This window comes from Myotis myotis, unplaced genomic scaffold (genome assembly GCF_014108235.1).
Source record: "Myotis myotis isolate mMyoMyo1 unplaced genomic scaffold, mMyoMyo1.p scaffold_m19_p_16, whole genome shotgun sequence".
Taxonomy (NCBI): Eukaryota; Metazoa; Chordata; class Mammalia; order Chiroptera; family Vespertilionidae; genus Myotis; species Myotis myotis.
The window spans coordinates 68,359-90,000 of NW_023416320.1; the positions used below are offsets into that span (position 1 = coordinate 68,359).

Sequence of the window (21,642 nt, forward strand, 5' to 3'; positions counted from 1 at the left end):
TACAGAGCCTACAGAGCCTACAGAACCTACAGAGCCTACAGAGCCTACAGAACCTACAGAGCCTACGGAACCTACGGAGCCTACAGAGCCTACAGAGCCTACGGAACCTACAGAACCTACAGAACCTACAGAGCCTACAGAGCCTACAGAGCCTACAGAGCCTACAGAACCTACAGAACCTACAGAACCTACAGAACCTACAGAGCCTACAGAGCCTACGGAACCTACGGAACCTACAGAGCCTACAGAGCCTACAGAACCTACAGAACCTACAGAACCTACAGAGCCTACGGAGCCTACGGAACCTACGGAACCTACAGAGCCTACAGAGCCTACAGAACCTACAGAACCTACAGAACCTACAGAACCTACAGAGCCTACAGAACCTACAGAACCTACAGAGCCTACAGAACCTACAGAGCCTACAGAGCCTACAGAACCTACAGAGCCTACAGAGCCTACGGAACCTACGGAACCTACGGAGCCTACGGAGCCTACAGAGCCTATAGAGCCTACAGAGCCTACAGAGCCTACAGAACCTACAGAACCTACAGAACCTACAGAGCCTACAGAACCTACAGAGCCTACAGAGCCTACAGAACCTACAGAGCCTACGGAACCTACGGAACCTACGGAGCCTACGGAGCCTACAGAGCCTATAGAGCCTATAGAGCCTACGGAACCTACGGAACCTACAGAGCCTACGGAGCCTACGGAGCCTACAGAGCCTACAGAGCCTACAGAACCTACAGAACCTACAGAACCTACAGAGCCTACAGAACCTACGGAACCTACAGAGCCTACGGAGCCTACAGAGCCTACAGAACCTACAGAGCCTACAGAGCCTACAGAACCTACAGAGCCTACAGAACCTACGGAGCCTACAGAGCCTACAGAGCCTACGGAACCTACAGAACCTACAGAACCTACAGAGCCTACAGAACCTACAGAACCTACAGAGCCTACAGAGCCTACGGAACCTACGGAACCTACAGAGCCTACAGAGCCTACAGAACCTACAGAGCCTACAGAGCCTACAGAACCTACAGAACCTACAGAGCCTACAGAGCCTACAGAGCCTACGGAACCTACGGAACCTACAGAGCCTACAGAGCCTACAGAACCTACAGAACCTACAGAACCTACAGAGCCTACAGAGCCTACGGAACCTACGGAACCTACAGAGCCTACAGAGCCTACAGAACCTACAGAACCTACAGAACCTACAGAACCTACAGAGCCTACAGAACCTACAGAACCTACAGAGCCTACAGAACCTACAGAGCCTACAGAGCCTACAGAACCTACAGAGCCTACAGAGCCTACAGAACCTACAGAACCTACAGAGCCTACAGAACCTACAGAGCCTACAGAGCCTACAGAGCCTACAGAGCCTACAGAGCCTACAGAACCTACAGAGCCTACAGAACCTACGGAGCCTACAGAGCCTACAGAGCCTACGGAACCTACAGAACCTACAGAGCCTACAGAGCCTACAGAGCCTACAGAACCTACAGAGCCTACAGAACCTACAGAACCTACAGAACCTACAGAGCCTACAGAGCCTACGGAGCCTACGGAACCTACGGAACCTACAGAGCCTACAGAGCCTACAGAACCTACAGAACCTACAGAACCTACAGAGCCTACAGAGCCTACGGAACCTACGGAACCTACAGAGCCTACAGAGCCTACAGAACCTACAGAACCTACAGAACCTACAGAACCTACAGAGCCTACAGAACCTACAGAACCTACAGAGCCTACAGAACCTACAGAGCCTACAGAGCCTACAGAGCCTACAGAGCCTACGGAACCTACGGAACCTACGGAGCCTACGGAGCCTACAGAGCCTATAGAGCCTACAGAGCCTACAGAGCCTACAGAACCTACAGAACCTACAGAACCTACAGAGCCTACAGAACCTACAGAGCCTACAGAGCCTACAGAACCTACAGAGCCTACGGAACCTACGGAACCTACGGAGCCTACGGAGCCTACAGAGCCTACAGAGCCTACAGAGCCTACAGAACCTACAGAACCTACGGAACCTACAGAGCCTACGGAGCCTACAGAGCCTACAGAACCTACAGAACCTACAGAGCCTACAGAACCTACAGAGCCTACAGAACCTACAGAGCCTACAGAGCCTACAGAACCTACGGAACCTACAGAGCCTACGGAGCCTACAGAGCCTATAGAGCCTACAGAGCCTACAGAGCCTACAGAACCTACAGAACCTACGGAGCCTACGGAACCTACGGAACCTACAGAGCCTACAGAGCCTACAGAACCTACGGAACCTACAGAGCCTACAGAGCCTACAGAACCTACAGAGCCTACGGAACCTACGGAACCTACGGAACCTACGGAGCCTACAGAGCCTACAGAGCCTACAGAGCCTACAGAACCTACAGAGCCTACAGAGCCTACAGAACCTACAGAACCTACGGAGCCTACAGAGCCTACAGAGCCTACAGAGCCTACAGAGCCTACAGAGCCTACGGAACCTACAGAGCCTACAGAGCCTACAGAGCCTACAGAACCTACAGAGCCTACAGAACCTACAGAGCCTACAGAGCCTACAGAGCCTACAGAGCCTACAGAGCCTACAGAGCCTACAGAGCCTACAGAGCCTACAGAGCCTACAGAACTGGGGCGGCAGGGGATGGGGAAGGGCCAGACCCTCCAGGAGCGAGTGGGAGGAAGGCAGCTGAGGCAGCAGACAGGGCTCTGGAAGGAGGGTGTGGGCGCCCCTCTGGGCTGGCCAATGCCACATGTGCGTGTGCGTGTGTGTGTGCGCGCGTGTGTGTGCGTGTGCGTGTGTGTGCGCGTGTGTGTGTGTGCGTGTGTGCGCGTGTGTGTGTGTGCGTGTGTGTGTGTGAGATAGTGGGGGCAGGTGGGCTCAGGGCAGTGCAGAGGGGGTGTGCCCCCAGTGCCCTCTGCACTATGACCCTACATGTCCGTGGCAGCACCTGGGACCCATCAGCTCTCCAATCAGCTCCTGCCCCCCCTTCCAGGAGCCAGCCCTGGCCCTCGCCCCGTCCATCATCCCCCGCAGGACCCAGCCCCGCCTGCGCGGCTCTGCTCCCAGCCGTCTGGAGAGTGAGGGGACATGTGCCTGAGGGAGCAGAGGCTCACCGCCCCCAGCGCAGGGCGAGCGCCACCAGGCACAGGCGGAGGGCCCCGCGCACCACAGCCCTTGTGTGTGCAGCTGCACCTGGGGCCTCAGGGTCAGAACACAGCCCTCGGAATGAGGGCCTGGCTAAGTTACCCGACGGGCACCCACCTGCCCCCCTTTCCAGTCCCCTCCCACCTCACTACCACCTCCTGGACACACTCTCCTGTCCCCTCTGCGCCCCCTCATTGCTCAGATTTAAAAATATATATTTTTATTAACTTCAGAGAGGAAGGGAGAGGGAGAGACATAATCATCAATGCTGAGAGAATCATTGCTCAGCTGCCTGCTGCACGCCCCCTGCTGGGGATGGAGCCCACAACCTGGGCATGTGCCCTTGACTGGAATCGAACCCAGGACCCTTCAGTCCGCAGGCTGATGCTCTAGCCACTTAGCCACACCGGCCGACGCTCAATGTCCTTTTATGCTGCGGTTCTCTGGTCATTAGCGAGCCACGGTAGAGGCCACACTGCCCAGAGATTCCTTCTGTGACTCAGTCTCCCCGAAGTGTCCAGTCAATCGTCCCGCCCCGCCCCCAGGCTGGCCACTGACCTTGCAGTGGTTCTCAACCTTCTGGCCCTTTAAATACAGTTCCTCATGTTGTGACCCAACCATAACATTATTTTCGTTGCTACTTCATCACTGTCATGTTGCTACTGTGATGAATCGTCATGTAAATATCTGATATGCAGGATGGTCTTAGGTGACCCCTGTGAAAGGGTCCTTCGACCGCCAAAGGGGTCGCGACCCACAGGTTGAGAACCACTACGTAGGCTCAGGTGTCGCCCGGGGGGCGGGGGGTGCCCCCTCCTGGCGGCGGGGCGGTCCCCTTTGGATCCGTTCACCTTGACGGGCTTCCCGGCGAATTTCCCCGGAGGGAGGCGGGCGGAGGGGTGGCGCCCTCTGGCGTCCGTCCGTGGGATAGCGGGCTCCTAGGGACGTTGTTCCGCCCGGTTCGGCCCAAGACCAAACCCCAAACCCCCTCGGACTCGGGGGAAGGGGTGGCATCCTCTCCGGAAGCGCACACGCTGTGCCGGACACGCGCAGGCCCATCCCTTTGGGAGGTGACACTCCCAGCCTGTGAGCGGGGCCCGCCCGGCGGGTCAGACGCCCTGAACTCCGGGCGCACCAGCAGGCGGGGCCCACCCGCGGCCGCACCTGTGTCCTCGGGGTAGCAGCCGAGCTCCCGCCTGGAGGGGGCGGCCGCCAGCCCCGCCCCGCCGCCCCGGGCAGGTTCCCGCCACCGGGAGCCGAGCCGAGCCCCGCCGCCACGGCAGCCCCGGCTTCACCCGCACGGCCCTGCAGCCCTGATGACGGCAGAGGCCGGGCCGGGCCGGGCGTGCCCGCTGGCGGCGAGCCGGGCGCCCAGGGCGCGGCTCACTTACGCGCCCGGGTCGCCAGGAGGCGCTCGGGGCCGGCGCTCCCGAGGCTGCAGGGTCCCCTCCCCGAGGTGCTGGCGAGACACCCGGAGTGCCAGGGAGACGGGGCCGGGGAGGGTGGGATGGAGAGAGCGTGGGCGTGGGGAGGGGGGCTTGGAGCAGGGGAACCCCGCCGCCGCCCATCGCCTCTTCGGGGAGGGGCACTCAGGCCTCGTCCACCTCCCAGGGGCTCCTTCCTCCCTGGCCTGCGCCCCCCCGCCCTGCCTGCCCCCGCCCTGCCTGCCCCCCGCTTCCAGCCTGCCCCCCGCGCGCCTCTCTTCCTGCGTGTGCGGAGCCTCCCGGGAGACGGGGACGGAGGGTCCGCCGGCAACAATGCCACCACCCGCCTCGCTGGCGCAGAAGGGGCGGGGATGACGCTTTGGCAGGGCGAGGCCCCTCTTATTTTTAAAAAATACGTTTTTGATTTATTTTTTTAGAGAGAGAGAAGGGAGAGATAGAAACATCGACGAGAAACATCATCAATCCGCTGCCTCCTGCGCGCCCCCTGCTGGGGACCAGCCGCCATGCAGCCCGGGCCTGAGCCCTGGCGAGCGCGACCGGTGCCCCCGGGGCCAGGGCGACGCTCACACACCGAGCCGCCCGCCGGCGCCGGGCGAGCCCCCTCTGAGACGGGCGACAGGAACGCACGGGGACAGGGAGGGAGGTGGGACGGGACCACTTCTCTTTTTTTAAAATATATTTTTATTGATTTCAGAGAGGAAGGGAGAGATAGAAACTTCAATGATGAGAGTCATTGATCGGCTGCCTCCTGCACGCCCCCTACTGGGGATGAGCCGGAAACCCAGGCATGTGCCCTTGACTGGAATCGAACCCAGGACCCTTCAGTCTGAAGGCTGGTGCTCTATCCACTGAACCACACAGGCCAGGCTCAGGGCCGTCACACCAGGGGAGGCTGTGAGTCTGCGCCTCCCCCACCGGGAACCTCACTCAGAGAGTACAGGCCAGCCCCCCAGTGCACACCCAGGGGGCTAGGGGGCAGGAAGGGGAGGGGTCGTCACAGCAGATGGTGCAGGCCGAGCCCCATGCCCAGCAGGAGCCCCCGGTGCCAGGTCCTGGCGCTGAGGCCCCCGGGGGCCCCTGTGTTGCACAGGCTCTTAGAGCAGCAGAGGGCCTTGGCCAGCACCACCATGTTGGGGGTCAGCAGGTCCCACTCGGGGGGGCTCTTGAAGGCGCAGGTGCTGGTGCAGCCCCGGGTGACCCTGGTGCGTTGCTCGGAGCCTGGGGGTGGGGGGGGGGGGGAGACAGCGGTGCTTAGGAGGGGCCGGCAGCCAGGAGGGTGGGCTTTCCTGGTGTCACCAGGTGTGAGCCTGTGGGGGTGGGGGGCCCTCAGCCCGGGTTCCCAGGGGTGCTGTGCGAGTGGGGGCACAGGATGTAGGGGAGCAGGCGAGTCCCAGCACCTGCAGGCGCCCGGCCAGGCTCGGCCCTTCCTCACTCGGGGGCGTGATGGAGGCGGTCAGAGGTCTCTGTGCTGTGTGTCTGCAGGACCCGCGCCCCCCCCCCCCAACCCACACGGGAAGGAGCCAGGAGCCTCCAAGTCCAAGAAGGGGCCCTGTGGGGGGGCTCCGCGGACAGAGCGTCAGCCTTTGGACTGAGGGGTCCTGGGGTTCCATTCAGGTCAAGGCCACGTACCTGGGTTGGGGGGGTGTGGGAGGCAACCAATCAATGTGTCTCACATCAGTGACCCCATCCCTTCCACTCTCTAAAAATCAATGGAAAAACATCCTCGGTGAGGGAGGACGGGAGGAAGGTCCTTGGGGAGGAGGGGTCCAACCTGAGATCAAAGCTCCAGAGAGAGCCCGCCCTCAGCCAGGACAGCGCCCTGCCCCCCTGCCCCCCCCCCCCCTAAATCCAAGCCCAGATGGAAGGAGCAGAGACGGAGGAGAGCTAAGGAGAGGGAGGCCCCTCGGAGCCCTGCACCTTTGCGCATTCTCTCCATTTGAGCCCAGCAAACAGGAGCAGGCCTGGGGCTCTGCAAACGCAGGGCCCTTCCTCTTCCTCCTCTGAGCTTCACCGGGGGGAGGGGGGGGCGGCCGCCAGCTGGACATGCACCCCGGCGCACCCCAGCGTCTCCGCCGCCTGCAGGGACTCACCCCACGTGAAGATGACCTCATGGGAGAAGCACAGGATGTTGGGCGGGGTGCACATGACGGGCTTGCAGGCGGAGGTGCTGTTGGTGGCCAGGCAGTGGGAGCATTGCAGGTGGCCCTCTGCGGGAGAGGGGCCGGGGCAGGCTCAGGGAGCACCCGGCTCCCGCCCCCCAGCGACTCCCCACCCGGGGGAAGCCCCCGCCACGCCCCGCGCCCAGGGCCCCGCGGAGCTCCCCTCGGCTGCGGGCCTCACCTTTGGTGGCGCCCACCAGAGCCGCCCACAGCAGCAGGAGGAACCCTCTCATGGCGGGGCAGTCGGGCCTGAGGGGGGACCCCAGAGGAAGAGCCTTCCTTACCCAGGACCCCTGGTGCTGCACCTGCCTCCTGCCCTCCCCGCCTCCCTCCCTCCCGCACCCGCACCCTCTGTTGGCATTTGCATAGGCCCTCCCGGCCCCTCAGGGCCTTTGTCCCGCACCCCAGGGCCCCTCACCCTCACCCAGTCTCCACCTGCCCTCGGCCAGAGCTGGGCATGGAGGACAGTCAACCCTGCCCGCCGGGCTTCCTGGGCTCCTTAAGTCAGCAGCCGGGGCAGCGGGCGTGGGGTGGGGGAGGGGTTGCTTCCGGCCTAAGGGAGGAGGGTGGGGGGTGGGGGACGGGGGCAGGGCCCTGGGCTCCCCACTTCGGGCCAGCCCCCAGCTCCGATGCACCCCTTCGGCCTGTGACAGGCCCAGGAGCAGGACACTGGCGTCCGCACCGTGGAGCATGGGAGGCAGGTTCGTGGGGGCCACCGATGGCTGAGGGACAGGCCCGGACCCCCTGAGCTCCCGGTGGGGGCCAAGGGCGGCGATGGGAGGACTTTCATGTTCAGTTCGTGTTCCGTGAAGCCGGGCGCCCCAGGGCTCCAGCTGGAAGTGATTGAACACCAGGCCCCTGGGCTCCGACCGTCAACCGAGTCCGAACAGGACCTTCTGGTCTCTGACTGTGTTCAGCGCGTTCAGATCGTATCGCTTCCCAGAGGCCTGGATCTCACCTCTCAGGGCCACCTTCCCCGGCTTAAGTACAATTAAGTCAGAAATCAATGAAAGGACAGATGAACACGTTGTTTTCCCGTGTAAAAATGAAAAGGCAGCACATTGCGAATCCACACAGTCTTTAGAAAGACTTTATATATGTATATATTTTTAAATACGTAGAACGGCCCTAACCGGTGTGGCTCAGTGGATAGAGCATCGGCCTGTGGACTCCAGGGTCCCGGGTTCGGTTCCAGTCAAGGGCATGTACCTTGGTTTCGGGCACATCCCCAGTGGGGAGCCTGCAGGAGGCAGCTGAATCGATGTTTCTGACTCTATCCCTCTCCCTTCCTCTCTGTAAAAAGTCAATAAAATATATATTTTTTAAAATACCTAGAACGAATGCCAAGACCGGTTTGGCTCAGTGGCTAGAGCGTCGGCTTGCGGACTGAAGGGTCCCGGGTTCGATTCCGGTCAAGGGCATGTACCTGGGTTGCGGGCACATCCCCAGTGGGAGATGTGCAGGAGGCAGCTGGTTGATGTTTCTCTCTCATCGACGTTTCTAGCTCTCTGTCTCTCTCCCTTCCTCTCTGTAAAAAATCAATAAAATATATTTAAAAAAAAAAAATAAAAAAAAAAAAATAAAATACCTAGAACGGATAAAAACATCACTTCTCGACATGTTTGGGATCGATGAAGGGCAGGTAGTCGTGTGGACAAAATATACTTCCCTCTGAACATTTGCAGAAGAAGAATAAAGACACCGTCCTGTTCGGAAGTCCATAATCTAAACCTCACTTTGAAATCACGTCAAATCTCTAAAAAGGTTGCCGACAAGTGTAAGAACCGCCCTAGGTAACTTGTTTACACAGATTCCCCAAATCTTAGCCCCATACATGACTGCAGGACAAGATCGAAGTCACCAAATTAACATGGACCAACCCTGTTGTCTACAGACCATGCCCGTTTCCCCAGCTGCCCCCAGCGCCTTTCTCCGTCCACGTCCGCCCTCCGGTCCAAGACCACGTGGGTATCTCGCGCTCTCAGCCCCCTCCATCTGGAACAGGCTGTCCGTCTTGATTTCTTTCACGACCTGGACACTGTTGAAGAGAAATAGCCAGCTATTTTGTAGAAAGTCTCATCATTTGGGCTTGCTGCTCACTCATGAGCCCCTTCAGCTTAAGCATTTTGCCAAAAAATATCACCTAGTCCGGCCGGTGTGGCTCAGTGGTTGAGCGTCGACCCAGAAACCTAACGGTCACCGGTTCAATTCCTGGTCAGAGCACATGCCCAGGTTGTGGGCTGGATCCCCCGGGCGGGGGGGGGGGGGGGGGCGGGTGCAGGAGACAGACAACGGATGATGTTTCTCTCCCGTGGATGTTTCTATCTCTCTATGACTCTCCTTTCCTCTCTCTCTAAAAATCAATAAAAACATGTGTTTTTTAAAAATCACCTAACTGCATTGGTGTTCTCGGCACTAGTCACACCAGGACACGTGACACTACCTGTGTCCTCACTGGCGGTGGTGACTCCGGCCCCCTGGTTAAGGTGGCACCTGCCAGATTTTTCCTCCGGAAAGTTACCATTTGACCCCTTGCATTGAATTCGGGTCTTGTGAGAGGCACTTTGAAATTACGTAAATGTCCTATTACACATAATTCGCTTGCCCACGGAGTTAGCGTCAATGATGGTTCGTTCCTGAAATGACTTATGACTGTGCGTTTTTGCCAAATGGTGGTTATGTATTTCCACCCTTGTCTCTACATCGAAGAGTTGGCATTCTGATGCATTTCACTCTATTTCTCCTCTCTATCCCCTGGGATTCGCTTCCTTTAAAGTTCAGGTTCCTTTGAGAAGGAAATGTTATTTTATGGTATTTAAAAACCGCGATCTGGGCCAATGCGTGCTTATTCCTGGCGGGTACTTCCTTCAGAGAATACATATTCATACTCATACCGCTTTGCAATCGCTAACACATTCCACAACCCCCCCCTCCGCACGTCTCATCTCCTTTCTCCCACAGGGAGAACCCTGGCATGTGACATCACTGCATTGAAGCAGTTGGATTATGACATGTCTGAGCGTGTGTTTGTTTGGATTTTCCTGTCCGGTATTCATTTGGCTTCTTTTAAAGAAATGTTTTTATTGATTTCAGAGAAGAAAGGAGAGGGAGAGAGAGAGAGAAACATCAATGATGAGAGAGACTCATTGATCAGCTGCCTCCAGGATCCCCCACCCCCCACTGGGGATGGAGCCCGCAGCCCCGGCCTGTGCCCTTGACAGGAACTGAACCGTGACCTCCTGGTTCATAGTTCGATGCTCAACCACTGAGCCGTGCCAGCCGTGCCCCACCCAGATATTGATGTGAACAGACCTTGGGCACCCCCACCCTCTCTCATCTCGAGCTTCAGCTCTGACTGAGCTCAGGGTCCTGGGCGGCAGACCCAGGCCTGGAGTTAGGGATTCGCTGTGGTCTGCGAGCCCAGCCGCGGGCCGTGCAGCCTCCTGTCGGGAAGGGCGCAAAAGGCAGAACAATGGAGACAAAGGTCAGACTGTGTTGGCGCCAGTTCTACACCCTCATCCGCAGTGCGTTCCTGACCCGCCCTGCCCTCTGCTTGCCCGTCACCGGCAGGTCAGGTCCTGCCAGGCCTTTGTGTATCCACTGCTGTGTACCGGGGTCACCTGTGCAGAGGGCGGGGTCCCTTCTGCTCCAGTTCCGTCCCCCGGAAGTTACCACCCGACAGCAAATCCTGTTGGAATCCACCCCGGGGCCTGCGTTTGGCCTGGAGCAGCTTTGCGGTGTGTACAGGGGTGGCCTGTGCCTCCAGGGACGCAGACGCCCCGCCTCCTCCGCTGGTCCCCAGGCCCAGGCCCTGCTCTCCCCTGTCCTCCATCTCCCTGCCCACCAGGGGGTCCCAAGGGCGACCCAGCTCAGCCTGGACAGCCCTGAGCTGGTCCTTGGTGTCACCTGTCCCAACTGAGTCCTCCTCTGTGTCCCTCACCAGGGTGGTCCCCCCAGGCCTGGCACGGAGCCATCCCGGGCACCTTCAGCCCTTCCATCAGCCCTCGCTGTATCCAACCCTGATGCCCACCAGACACGGGTTCCGTGGGCCCCCCGGCCCCTCCCAGCACCTCTGCACCCCACAGCCCCAGATGCACCCCACTAAGCCCCGCACGTGCCCCAGGCCCTCCAGTCCCCTCCCCGCCTCCCCACGCAGAGGCCAGCTGGCCCTTGGAGGACCTGGCCCTCAGCCTGCGGCTAGAACGCAGGGGCTGGCCCACAGCCCAGCTGGATGTCTCATCCAGACGTGACCTAGACCCAGGCATGGACGACACGTGACCACAGAGGTCTGCTGAGAGCTGGGCCAGAGATGTGCCCCACCATGGCGGGCGGAAATGGCAGAAGGACCCCAGCCCGGTGGCTCAGTGGTTGAGCATCGCCATGTGGACCAGGGGGTCACGGTTGGATGCCCGGTCAGGGCACATGCCCGGGTTGCAGGCTCGATCCGATCCCCAGTGTGGGGTGTGCAGGAGGCAGCCGATCCAGGATTCTCTCCCATCATTGAAGTTTCTATCTCTCCCTCCCTCTCCCTTCCTCTCTGAAATCAATTATTAAAAAAAAGAAAAAGAAAAGGCGGAAGGAGCTGGAGGGTGTGGTTGAAGAATAAGTTTATTGTCTTTGGAAGGAGTGAAGGTCCTGGCCCCAAAGCCCGGGTGGCACCCACAGTGCGGATCGGCCTGGGCCCCCTGGACAGAGGAGTGGGGGTGGGGCTGGCCAAGGAGACAGAGCAAGTTGGAGCCAGATCGCCGGCCCCTCCCTGCCCCTCCCGGCCCCTCCCGGCCCTGGACAGTCTGTTCCGGGCCAGGAACCTCATCCAGGGAGCCGCTGCCCACACCCGGTGTTTCACTCCCCCTAGGAAGCAGGGCTCCCTTCTCCAGGCTCTGGGAGAGGAGGCCGGGCCGGCTGGGGTGGGGGACCGGGCCTGCGGGCGGCCGGGAAGGGCTCACGGCAAGGCCGCGAGGAGGCTGAGGCCCAGCGGGAGCAGCAGCCCGCCTGGCCGGGCCCAGGGCCGCCCGGGGGCGGGGGGCGCCCCGTTGCAGAAGCTCACGTTGCAGCACTGCCTGGTGATCCTCCTGAAGAACCAGGGCTCTGACAGCCACGCATAGGCCATGTTGGTGTTGGGGCACCGGGGGGCGCAGCGCTTGCTGAGCAGAACCCCCACCTTGGATTCTGCGGGAGAAAGCGGAAAGCGGGCGGCTGCCCCCAGGAGGGAGGACCCTGGCCGGCAGGGGTGCTGTCCGTCCGGCCAGGCCCTGGGAGCCAGGCAGTGGCCCCACGCGCTCCCAGATGCTCCCCTTGGGGCTCCCACGGGCCACGCCCTGCAGGGCTCGGGGACATGGCTGCCCACGGCCATCACCTCCACTGCGGGCCTGCTGTGGCTCTGCCCTGAGGCCACTCCAGCTTCGAGGGAGCAGCGGAGCAGAGGAAGGATGGAGGCCCAGCTGTGTGCTCAGCCCGGGCTCGGGCCTCCCCGCCGCCCCTTTCAGGACGTGGTGGAGCCTGGCCGGTGTGGCTCAGTGGTGGAGCATCGACCGATGACCCAGGAGGTCACGGTTCGATGCCCGGTCAGGGCACAGGCCCGGGTTGCGGGCTCCATCCCCAGTGTGGGGCGTGCAGGAGGCAGCCGGTCCAGGAACCCATCATGGATGTTTCTCTCTCCCTCTCTCTTCCTCTCTGACATCAATAAAATATATTTAAAAAGATAACCACGCCCAGCCCGGCCCCTAGGACTTGAAGCCGGAGCGGCTGGCAGGTCCCCAAGAACCAGCGCAGCAAACCACGCCCACAAGCTCTGGGCTTCTCAGAGGACAGATGGCCCACCCCCCCCTCCGGCCATTTGCTCGCTAGTGACACGCGCATGGACGCATTCACATCTGAGTGTGCATCTCCTGTCAGGCTTGTTTGTGAAGGGGTCTCCCACCAGGTGAGCCCACTGCCCATGGGGGAGTAGCCAGGTGGGCAGCTGGTGGGCCCGCAGGTGCTGGGTGCAGCCCCCTGGCTCCCCTGTTCCCACAGCCAGGCCTCCAGCACCCCCCGCCCCCGCCCCAGCTCTCCCAAAGGTCAGGTACCCCAGCGCCCTGTCCTGCGGGCTTAGTAACTGGTACCTCCGAAGGAGGAGGAGCCAAGCGGGGGCTCAGGGGTTGAGCCTCGACCTATGACCCAGGAGGTTGGGGTTCCATGCGCGTCACGGCACAGGCCCGGGCTGTGGGCTCGGTCCCCAGTGGGGGGCGTGAGGAGGCAGCCGACCCATGGCTCCTTCTCATCATGGATGTGTCCCTCCCTCTCCCTCCCTCTCCCTCCCTCTCTGACATCAATAAAACACTTTTTTTTTTAAGGAGGAGGGAGACTCTTTGCCCCTCCCCACGTGGGAGCCTGTTCTTGTTCTTCAATGAACTTCCACCTTCGCTGTACAAAAAAATAAAAAATTAACTAAAAAAGTAAAAGGAGGAGCCCGAGACGATTTTGCTTCGCGGAGAGAGCGTTGTCCTGCAGCCCGAAGGGTCCCGGGTTCGATTCCTGATCGAGGTCACGACTTGATTGCAGGCTCCTCCCCCGGGTCCCTGGTCAGGGCTCGGGCAGGAGGCAACCAATGGCTGTGTCTCTCTCATCATGTCCCTCTCTCTGTCTCATTCCCCCCTTCCACGCTCTCTAAAACTCAATGGAAAAATACCCTCGGGTGCGGATTTTAAAAAATAAAATAAATTAATTAATGAAATCAAAAGGGCGGAGGTAAGGCGGCCCCAATTCAGACCCGGGTGGAGGAGAGGCGGCGCCGTCGGTCCGGCGCCCGGGACTCACTGTACTGGACCATCACCGTGTGGCCCACACAGACGCGGTCGGTCGGGGCGCAGGCCGTGGGCTGGCACAGCTCCATCTCCGTGACTTTGAAGCAGCGAAAGCAGGTCAGGTTCCTACCTGCGGGGCAGCGGCTGGAGCAGGACTGCGCCCCGTTGAGCACCCCCGGTGCGTCCCGCCCGCCAGCCCCCCCCCCCCCCGCACCTGTCTGTGCTCTGCGGTCAGCGAAGTCCAGCGGGGCAGCCCCGCGGCCACGCAGGACAGAGACCACGGCCGGGCCCGCCAGCAGGGCCCACAGCGCCAGCACCAGCGCCCCCATGGCTCCGGCACAGGGCTCAGCCTGTGGGGAGCAGAGAAGGAGGCTTCACCCCGAGGTCCCAACCCCCCGGCCGTGCCCCTGCCCTAGGTCTCCCCTCCTTGGATCCGGTCGCTGGCTGTCCCTCCTCCCAGTCCACCCCCGTCAGCCCCTGCTCCCCAGCTCCCGCGCCGGGGGGTCTCCGGGTCCCTGGGACCACAGCCTCCACCCTCAGCACCTGCAGAGGTGTGGCCGGGGCTGCGTCTCCCCCAGAGCGCCCCTGGGCCCGCTCAGCCCTTGCATCAGCTCTGCCGCCTTCTCCTCCTGTAACAGACCGGCGGTGGGGGGTGGGGGGTGGGGGGAAGCCTGGTTCTCACCGTGGGGACAGGGGACAGGAGCCCACGGGTGTCTGAGACGGGTTTCTTTCTCAGGTGTGGCGGGAAGTGGTCTGGAGGTGCAGGTGGTAGGAAGGTGGAGGGCTTCAAGGAGGAGGCGGCTCATCGGAGCCAGAGAACAGCTGGCGGTTGGACCATCAGAGGTGACACTCAGGGAGTCCAGTGGCAGAGGCTGGTGAGCCTGACCCAGAGCAGAACCCGGGCGAGGGCCAAGCTCCAGGGCAGGAGCGGGAGGGGGGCAGGGAGAAAGGAAGGAGGAGGAGGGAGGGGGAGGAGGCGATGGAGGCACTGAGTCTTGAAGCGTTTCCTCCTCTCTGAGGGCTTGGGGCCATTTTCCCACAGGAGGGCTGGTGGGAGGCACTCGGGCAGGAGGAGAGCGCAGAGCCTGGGTGAGCACTGTCACCAGGCCCCGGAAGGCACCCCGAGGCCCCCAGCCCCGCAGGGCACACAGCTGGCCGCCTCGATGTTGGAAGGTCCCTGGGCCCTGCAGAGGGTGGAGCCCCCCCCCCCTCCGTCCCCTGCTTCCCAGTCACCAGGGTGTGCTCCTCCCAGACCAGGTCTGCGTGGCCCACACCGTGACGGTCTACTGCAGTGAGTCCCCGTTTTACAGCTTTTCTGTAAGAAAACTTTGCTTTTGCTCAAAAACAAATTTCTTTTGATTGATTTCTGAGAGGAAGGGAGAGGGAGAGAGAGATTGTGGGCATCACTGATTTCAAGAAAATCTCGTCCTATTAGGTGAATCGGGGCAGATTTGATGAGCAAAAATATACGTTGTCGCCCTGGCGGGTGGATCAGTTGATTGAGTGTCGTACTGTCCACCAAAACGGTCCTGGGTGCGATCTCCAGTCAGGTGAGCACGGTGGCAAGGGATCGATGTCTCCCTCTCTCTCTCTCTCTCTCTCTCTCTCTCTCTCTCAGGATTAAATGTATATCTATCTCATAACATTGCCTAGTTGGAAGGGAACAGGCTCTGATGTTTTTAAAATATATTTTTATTGATTTCAGAGAGAAAGGAGAGGGAGAGATAGAAACATCAATGATGAGAATCATGGATCGGCTGCCTCCTGCACGCCCCCTACTGGGGATCGAGGAGCCCACCACGGGGCCTGTGCCCTGACTGGGAATCCAAGCGTCACCTCCTGGGTCACAGGTGGATGCTCAGCCCCTGAGCCCCGCCCGCTGGGCCCCCCTGGGCATTCTTTAAGGGATTCCAGAGAAGCAGACCGAAGAAAGCCTACATGAGCAATTATGATTCTTGTTATATTTATGCAAATAAGCAGGCCAAATGGAAACTGGACTTAAGGCAGTAAGTAAATTGCTCTTAATTTGGCTTTTTGATGAAAATGAGAGTGATTTTAGGGGAGATTGTGTTCCAACAGAATCTAGAATACACAGTTGTGAAGATGAGACCCTAGTTCAGTTACTTGTCTACCAAGTTTTGTTTTTCATCCATGAACTGACCTGGATCCTGAATTTTTCTGTTTTTCTTCAGTATTTGGTTACTACTCTTCACACTAATGTTTCATCTTCTCCCATCCTTTGACTTGAAAATTATTGAGAACTAAAACTATTCTTCCTCCCACCAACAACACAGTTTGTCGCCACCAGGTTACAAGCCCTGCTCATACTCAGGGAATACGGCCCTTTGCCAGTGCTGGCACCATCCCCAGCTCCTTCTGTGCCCAGGCCTCTACAGAGAGCCCGGGTCTCTTGACTCTGCAGGGAAACGCCGGCCCTCTTCAGCAGGAAGCAGCTACCGGAGAGACCCTGCGCCCCTTTCCCCGAGGAATGCAGAGCCAGGAGTTCAGGGCGGGATGCGGCAGGCAGTGGAGAGGCCTGGGCAGGTGTGGAAGGTCAGCAGGCTGCAATTCCCAGGTGCTAGTGTTCACGTCGGAACAGCCAAACCTGTGAAGGATTTTTGTGAGTTTATTTGAACCAAACTGTCGACAGTTGCTGGGAAGCAGAGTCTCAACAGGTCGGAGTAATGCTCGGAGAATGGCGGCTTTTCACCTTGCTTTATACGTGACCGTCGAAGGAAAAGACGTAAGTGGGTCACCCAAAACCCATTGGCAGTAAATTAGGGGGTGAGAGAAAGCAAGGCGGGGGTGGGGGTGGGGGCTGGGGCTGGGGGAGGGGCCTCTGGGATTGGATAAAAAACCAAATGATAGACACATACTTAAGTGGGTGCAGGAGAGTTAACAGTCAACAATGAACATAGTAACAGTGAAGGAATCTGTGGTCTCTGTCCTGGCGCCCAGCACATTAGGTTGTGCCCCGAGGGCTCCGGAAAAAGGGAAGTTACACGTTACCCGGACATTTCAAGGACATGTTGTCATAGATGCAAAAAGACAGACAGGCTCAGTGAAGGTAAAGGTTGTTGATCTTGTCAGTGCAGATACCGGCCTAGGACGTGACTGCCCACCATCACTGCTGTAGTTAAAGTTTAATTTCAGACCATCCTTTGTGGTGACTTTCGGTCTCTGAGTTTGCAAGGCCGTCACGCAGGCCTCCTCTGAGCTGTCAGGTCAGCGTGTGGTGTGGCCCCTTTCGTCCGCAGCCAGAACTCAAGTACCCAGGTGGCCCAACTGAGGTCCGGTCGCTGGGACCCTGCTGGTGCCGGTTTGCAGCCAACAGACCGGAGGCGTCTGAGCGATGCTGCCCGGAGCACAGCAGAGCCCCACCCCCGGCTGGCCTGCTGGCCGGGTCACGGGTCCCACCGTCCCATGGTGACGGGCAGGGCAGTCGGGACGCGGAGGCCTGGGCCCCGGCCAGAGCTGCTGTGTGTTTCTGGGCCTCGAGCCCTGTCGCCCTCCCCACCGACCAGATGGCCTCCACCCACATGGGCCAACGCTGCCCAGGCGGACTCTCCATCCTCCTGCGAAACCAAGACTTAACTGCCAGGGCTGGAAGCCTTTTTACTGTTATTTATTTATTTTAAAAGCTTTATTGTTGCAGAAACCGGTTTGGCTCGGTGGATAGAGCGTCGGCCTGCGGACTGAGGGGTCCCGGGTTTGATTCCGGTCAAGGGCATGTACCTGGGTTGCGGGCACATCCCCAGCAGGAGGTGTGCAGGAGGCAGCTGATTGATGTTTCTCTCTCATCGATGTTTCTAACTCTCTATCCCTCTCCCTTCCTCTCTGTAAAAAATCAATAAAATATATTTAAAAATAAATAAATAAATAAAAGCTTTATTGTTGAAAGTCTTACCTATGTCCCCCTTTTCCTCCCATTAACCCCCTCCAGCCCGCCCGTGCCCCGGCTGAAAGGGTTTATCCGGCCATTGCGTCCTGAAGTTGACCGGCTCTTTCATTCCTGCACGTGCCCTACTGGGCACCGAGCCCCAAACCCTGGCATCTGCCCTGACTGGGGACTGAACCGCGAGCTCCTTGGTTCCTAGGTTGACGCTCAACCACTGAGCCACACTGGCCGGGCCCTATCTTATTGTCAGGGTCGCGAGGCCTAAGCGACGAGGGATTATGAATTTATTAGGTCGTCCGGATACCAGATGGGCTGACCCCCAAATGGCGTCAGCACCTGGGGACGGGCAGTCAGAGGTTTTAAAGGCCTCGAGGCGGCTTTTTCTGGGTGGAGAATTCACCGGGCGGGTCCAGATTCTGGGAAAGTCCGGAGGGGAGAGATGATGGTCTTACAAGTGGAATGTCCGCGTGCAGTGGCCTAAAGGTGAGTGTCCAGCAGAGGGAGTATCAGTCAGACCTAACAGGTGTGGACGAAAGGGGGCACATGCTGACCGGACAAGCTCAGGAGAGGCCTGCATGGCAGTTTTGCAGTCTCGAGACCTAAAGTAACCACAAAGGATGGTCTGAAATTAAACCTTAACTAAAAGCAGTTATGGTGGGCAGTTCCGCCCTAAGCCGATATCTTCACTGATAAGGTCAACCTTTACCGTAACTGAGCCTATCTGTCTTTTTGCATCTATGATAACATACCCTTGGGATGTCTGGGTAACTTGTGACTTCCCTGTATCTGGAGCCCCTGGGGCATGGCCAGATGTGCTGGGCCCAGGACAGATACCACAGATTCCTTCATTGTTATCATGTTAATTGTTCCTGCACCCACCTAAGTGTGTGTCCATCATTTTACTTTTTATCCTATCACGGAGGTTTCTCCGCTTCGCTTGATCCCACCGCCTTAAATCTGTCACCAATGAATTTCATGTATAAATACAGATGTAACCCAGCCATTCTCCGGAGCACTATCTCAATTCGTTGAGGTTCTGCTTCCCGGAATATGTCGACAGTTTGGCTCAAATAAACTCACAAAAATTCTTTACAGGTTTCAATGGTTTTTTTACGTTAACACAGGTACGTTTAGAAGAGCCCGCAGCCCAGAGGCAGCCCCGGCTACAGGTGGGGCGGGGAAGGTGAGCACCAGCCCCGGACAGGCCGGCCTTGCGGGCGGAGGCTTGGCTCCCGGGAAGTTCACAGGAAGGCAGAGGCCCCGGTCCCGGCCGCCTGGACGTGTAGCTCCCACACACGGTGCACGAAAAGGGCCGCGTGCCGGCCTGGCTGCTCAGGGGCGGCCTGCCTGGTGGCCTTGCAAACTCAGGGACCCGATGGCCACCACCCAGGATGGTCTGAAGGGGAAACTTTTTAAAATTAAACAGCAGTTGACAGTGGGCAGTCCTGGCCTCGGCCAGTGTATTCCCTGGCAAAGGTCAACTTTGATCTTAACTGAGCCTGTTGTCTCTGCCTCTGAGAAAACACCTGTGAATGTCAGGTGACTCATCACATCCCCTTTTCTGGAACTCGGGGCACAGCCAACGGCGCCAGGGCGGAGCCCACAGACCCGGTAGGCGTCCTCGCTCTTGGTTGTGGGCTGGCCACTGTCCTGCCCTCGCCTGAGTGACGGAAGCTTGTGCCACCCAATCCCAGAGCTTCCTGCTGTGCTTCCTCCCGCCTCCCTGTGCAGCCCCAGTGGATTCATGTGACCCACCTGTGGCTCAGCCTGGATGGCAATTTAGGAGAAAGGTGAGGAACCGCTGAAGTATGGTACCTATCTGCTTTGTTTAACAGTGGACAGGTTACTTTGATTTCCTAAATTGTATAAGTCATCCCATTCGATTGAATGCCTTATCGATGGAATGACTCTCCCATTGATTGTGATCATACTGGTCTTAGAGACCACATTCTTCTGTGCCTGGAAACAGGACAGCACAATTCCCCTAAATTGTTTTAGTGGCCACAGGTGCTGCGTCCCAGCTGCCTCAGTGGTCCTGAGACCAGGACAGCACAATTCCCCTAAATTGTTTTAGTGGCCACAGGTGCTGCGTCCCAGCTGCCTCAGTGGTCCCGAGACCAGGACAGCACAATTACCCTAAATTGTCCTGACAACTCAGTGGTCGGGAGACCCGGGGGCTCTAGATAATGTGTTTCTATCAATTCAGTGACCCTGAGACCCGAAACTGTAATTAACATGCTTAATTCTGCTTCTGTAATCTGCTTTTTTGGGAGCCAGGTGCCTCATTCCAAACCCTGGGATGTAATCAATACCTGTGTGATCTTTGCCTATATACGTCTGGTTTTGCCACCATCTTATGGCTATGGGATTTGGGAATGGCCCCGCACAGTCCCGGATTGCAGTAAATGTGACTCGTTAATTCCACTTCTTGGGGCGTCCTTCTGTGATTCGCGGGGTGCGTTACAACGCCGCCATTCTGGGAGCATGATTTCCATCCCTGAGATTCTGCTTTCCGGCCTTTGTCCGCAGTTGGGCGCAAACAAACTCACAAAACGTCTTCACGGCTTGACTGTTTCTTACATAGCAAGCTCGGGAATGTGGAAGGTGTGTGCTGTTTCCCCCACCCACAGCCGCACAGGGTTAACCTCCTGTTGTCTCTCCCTCCCACCTCCGGCCCCTGCTGTTCAGTTCAGGGCACCCCAGGACGTCCCCTTGTCACTCAGCCAGCCCAGCCCTGCCCTGGCCGGCCGCTGGGGTGGGCGGAGCGCTTGCAGCTCTCCTCTGCCGCCCCCACTCCCCAGGCCCAACTCCCAAGGTCCCCCGTGGGCGACCGCTCCAGGGCCAAAGCCTTTCTTTTCGCAGCGGGGCCCCCAGGGGTGCTGCTCACCCCGCACAGCCCTCCCTCCTGGCAGCACCTTGGAGCGGGTTCCTGGCCCATTTCCTGGGCCGCCTTCTTCTTCTTCTTCTTCATTTTTTAAAAAATTTTATTTTTATTGATTTCAGAGAGGAAGGGCGAGAGAAACATCAACGATGAGAGAATCACTGATCTGCCTCTATCCACTGAGCCACCCTGGGGAGGGAGCCCACAGCCCGGGCATGTGTCCTGCCTGGGAACCGAACCATGACCCCCGTTCATAGGTTGAGGCCCACGCACTGAGCCAGGCCGGCCGGGCCCTGTCCTGGGTCTTCTGATGCCCCGCAGGGAGCAGCGTGTGTGGTGTGTTAGGTCGGGGGAGCCCAGGATGGGGTGCGTGCAGCCCTGTGACGAGATAACGGACCCCCCCTGGGATTTCTACAGAGCAGCCTGCCAGACAGACCCGGCTCCTCCCTGGAATCCACAGACCCCCCGCACAGACACTGACTCCTTCCGGAACACCCGCCGACCCCCAGGCAGGAACTTCCTCAGCTCATGCCCCCCCACCCCACCTCGGATAAACAAAGCCCCCGTGGGCGAATCCAGGCCGGCGCCTGTGGGCTGGTGGGTTTTGCCCGGGACGCGGAATAAAACTTTCTCCTTTCCGCTTCTCGGGCTGGCTTGCTTCTCTTTATTCTCTGCGCCCCTCCTGAGCCACCTAACAGTGTGTGCGTGGATGGGGGCCAGGGGCCTCCTGGAGAAAGCGCCCCGCGCCCCACATCCTGTCTGGGTCCCCTCCCAGCTCCCGCCTCGGTGCCCTCTGCCCTGGGGCCCCATTCCTTCGGCCCCTGAGCTCCGGGGAAAGTGAAACCCAGAGGTTCGCGGAGCCCCCGCCCCCCGCCCCCCCAGTCTGGGTGGGAACATCCTGCAGAGAGCACAGCTGCCTCCCCAGGGACAGCCGCCCTCCCCCTGAAGGCGCCCAGAGCCCCCCTTTCTTTCTTGTTTATTTTTTGAAAAATATTTTTATTCGTTTCAGAGAGGAAGAGAGAAACATCAACGATGAGAGATCGTGATCGGCTGCCTCCTGCTCGCGCCCCACCATTGCTGTGCCCCCTCCCACCTCCGGCCCCTGCCGTTCAGTTCAGGGCACCCCAGGACCGGCTCCTTGCCACTCAGCCAGCCGGCCGCTGGGGGGGAGCGGTTGGCAGCTCTCCTCTGCCACCCCCACCCCCCACCTACGTGCTGGGCATGGGCCCGACCCCCTTGCTCAGGTGGGTGGGGAGGCGGAGCTCCGCTCTGAGCCCCAGCTGTCCTGGGCCCGGGGTCTTC

At 59.1% G+C, this 21,642-nt stretch overlaps 2 protein-coding genes and 1 long non-coding RNA gene across 3 annotated transcripts; 1 reads left to right on the forward strand and 2 right to left on the reverse strand.

Annotated features, from left to right (window-relative positions):
• Positions 1–5,487: 5,487 nt before the first annotated feature.
• Positions 5,488–7,238, reverse strand: LOC118670516 (lymphocyte antigen 6L-like). Its single transcript, XM_036337546.1, has 4 exons — positions 7,201–7,238; positions 6,958–7,025; positions 6,708–6,824; positions 5,488–5,835 (listed from the first exon to the last, which is right to left on the reverse strand). The coding sequence occupies exons 1-4, from the start codon at positions 7,233–7,235 to the stop codon at positions 5,612–5,614; spliced, it is 444 nt and encodes a 147-aa protein (XP_036193439.1). The 5' UTR covers positions 7,236–7,238; the 3' UTR covers positions 5,488–5,611.
• Positions 7,239–11,385: 4,147 nt separating this feature from the next.
• On the reverse strand, positions 11,386–14,347 carry LY6L (lymphocyte antigen 6 family member L). The gene is made up of 4 exons (XM_036337560.1): positions 14,244–14,347; positions 13,776–13,911; positions 13,575–13,691; positions 11,386–11,945 (listed from the first exon to the last, which is right to left on the reverse strand). Exons 2-4 carry the CDS (start codon positions 13,888–13,890, stop codon positions 11,719–11,721), a joined length of 459 nt encoding a protein of 152 aa, XP_036193453.1. The 5' UTR covers positions 13,891–13,911; positions 14,244–14,347; the 3' UTR covers positions 11,386–11,718.
• Positions 14,347–16,303, forward strand: LOC118670545. The gene is made up of 5 exons (XR_004972373.1): positions 14,347–14,436; positions 14,814–14,878; positions 14,997–15,111; positions 15,984–16,114; positions 16,212–16,303. It is a non-coding gene; the product is annotated as an uncharacterized LOC118670545 (long non-coding RNA).
• Positions 16,304–21,642: the final 5,339 nt, after the last annotated feature.

Excerpts from the sequence above, each read along its gene's own strand:
- LY6L (XM_036337560.1), bottom strand. The coding sequence starts at position 13,890 with ATGGGGGCGCTGGTGCTGGCGCTGTGGGCCCTGCTGGCGGGCCCGGCC. Across the intron at positions 13,692-13,775 it reads TGACCGCAGAGCACAGACAG|GTAGGAACCTGACCTGCTTT; the intron begins GTGCGGGGGGGG and ends GCTGCCCCGCAG. Across the intron at positions 11,946-13,574 it reads CACGGTGATGGTCCAGTACA|AATCCAAGGTGGGGGTTCTG; the intron begins GTGAGTCCCGGG and ends TTTCTCCCGCAG.
- LOC118670516 (XM_036337546.1), bottom strand. The coding sequence starts at position 7,235 with ATGCCCAGCTCTGGCCGAGGGCAGGTGGAGACTGG. Across the intron at positions 6,825-6,957 it reads TCTGGTGGGCGCCACCAAAG|AGGGCCACCTGCAATGCTCC; the intron begins GTGAGGCCCGCA and ends CCTCTCCCGCAG. Across the intron at positions 5,836-6,707 it reads TGAGGTCATCTTCACGTGGG|GCTCCGAGCAACGCACCAGG; the intron begins GTGAGTCCCTGC and ends CCCCACCCCCAG.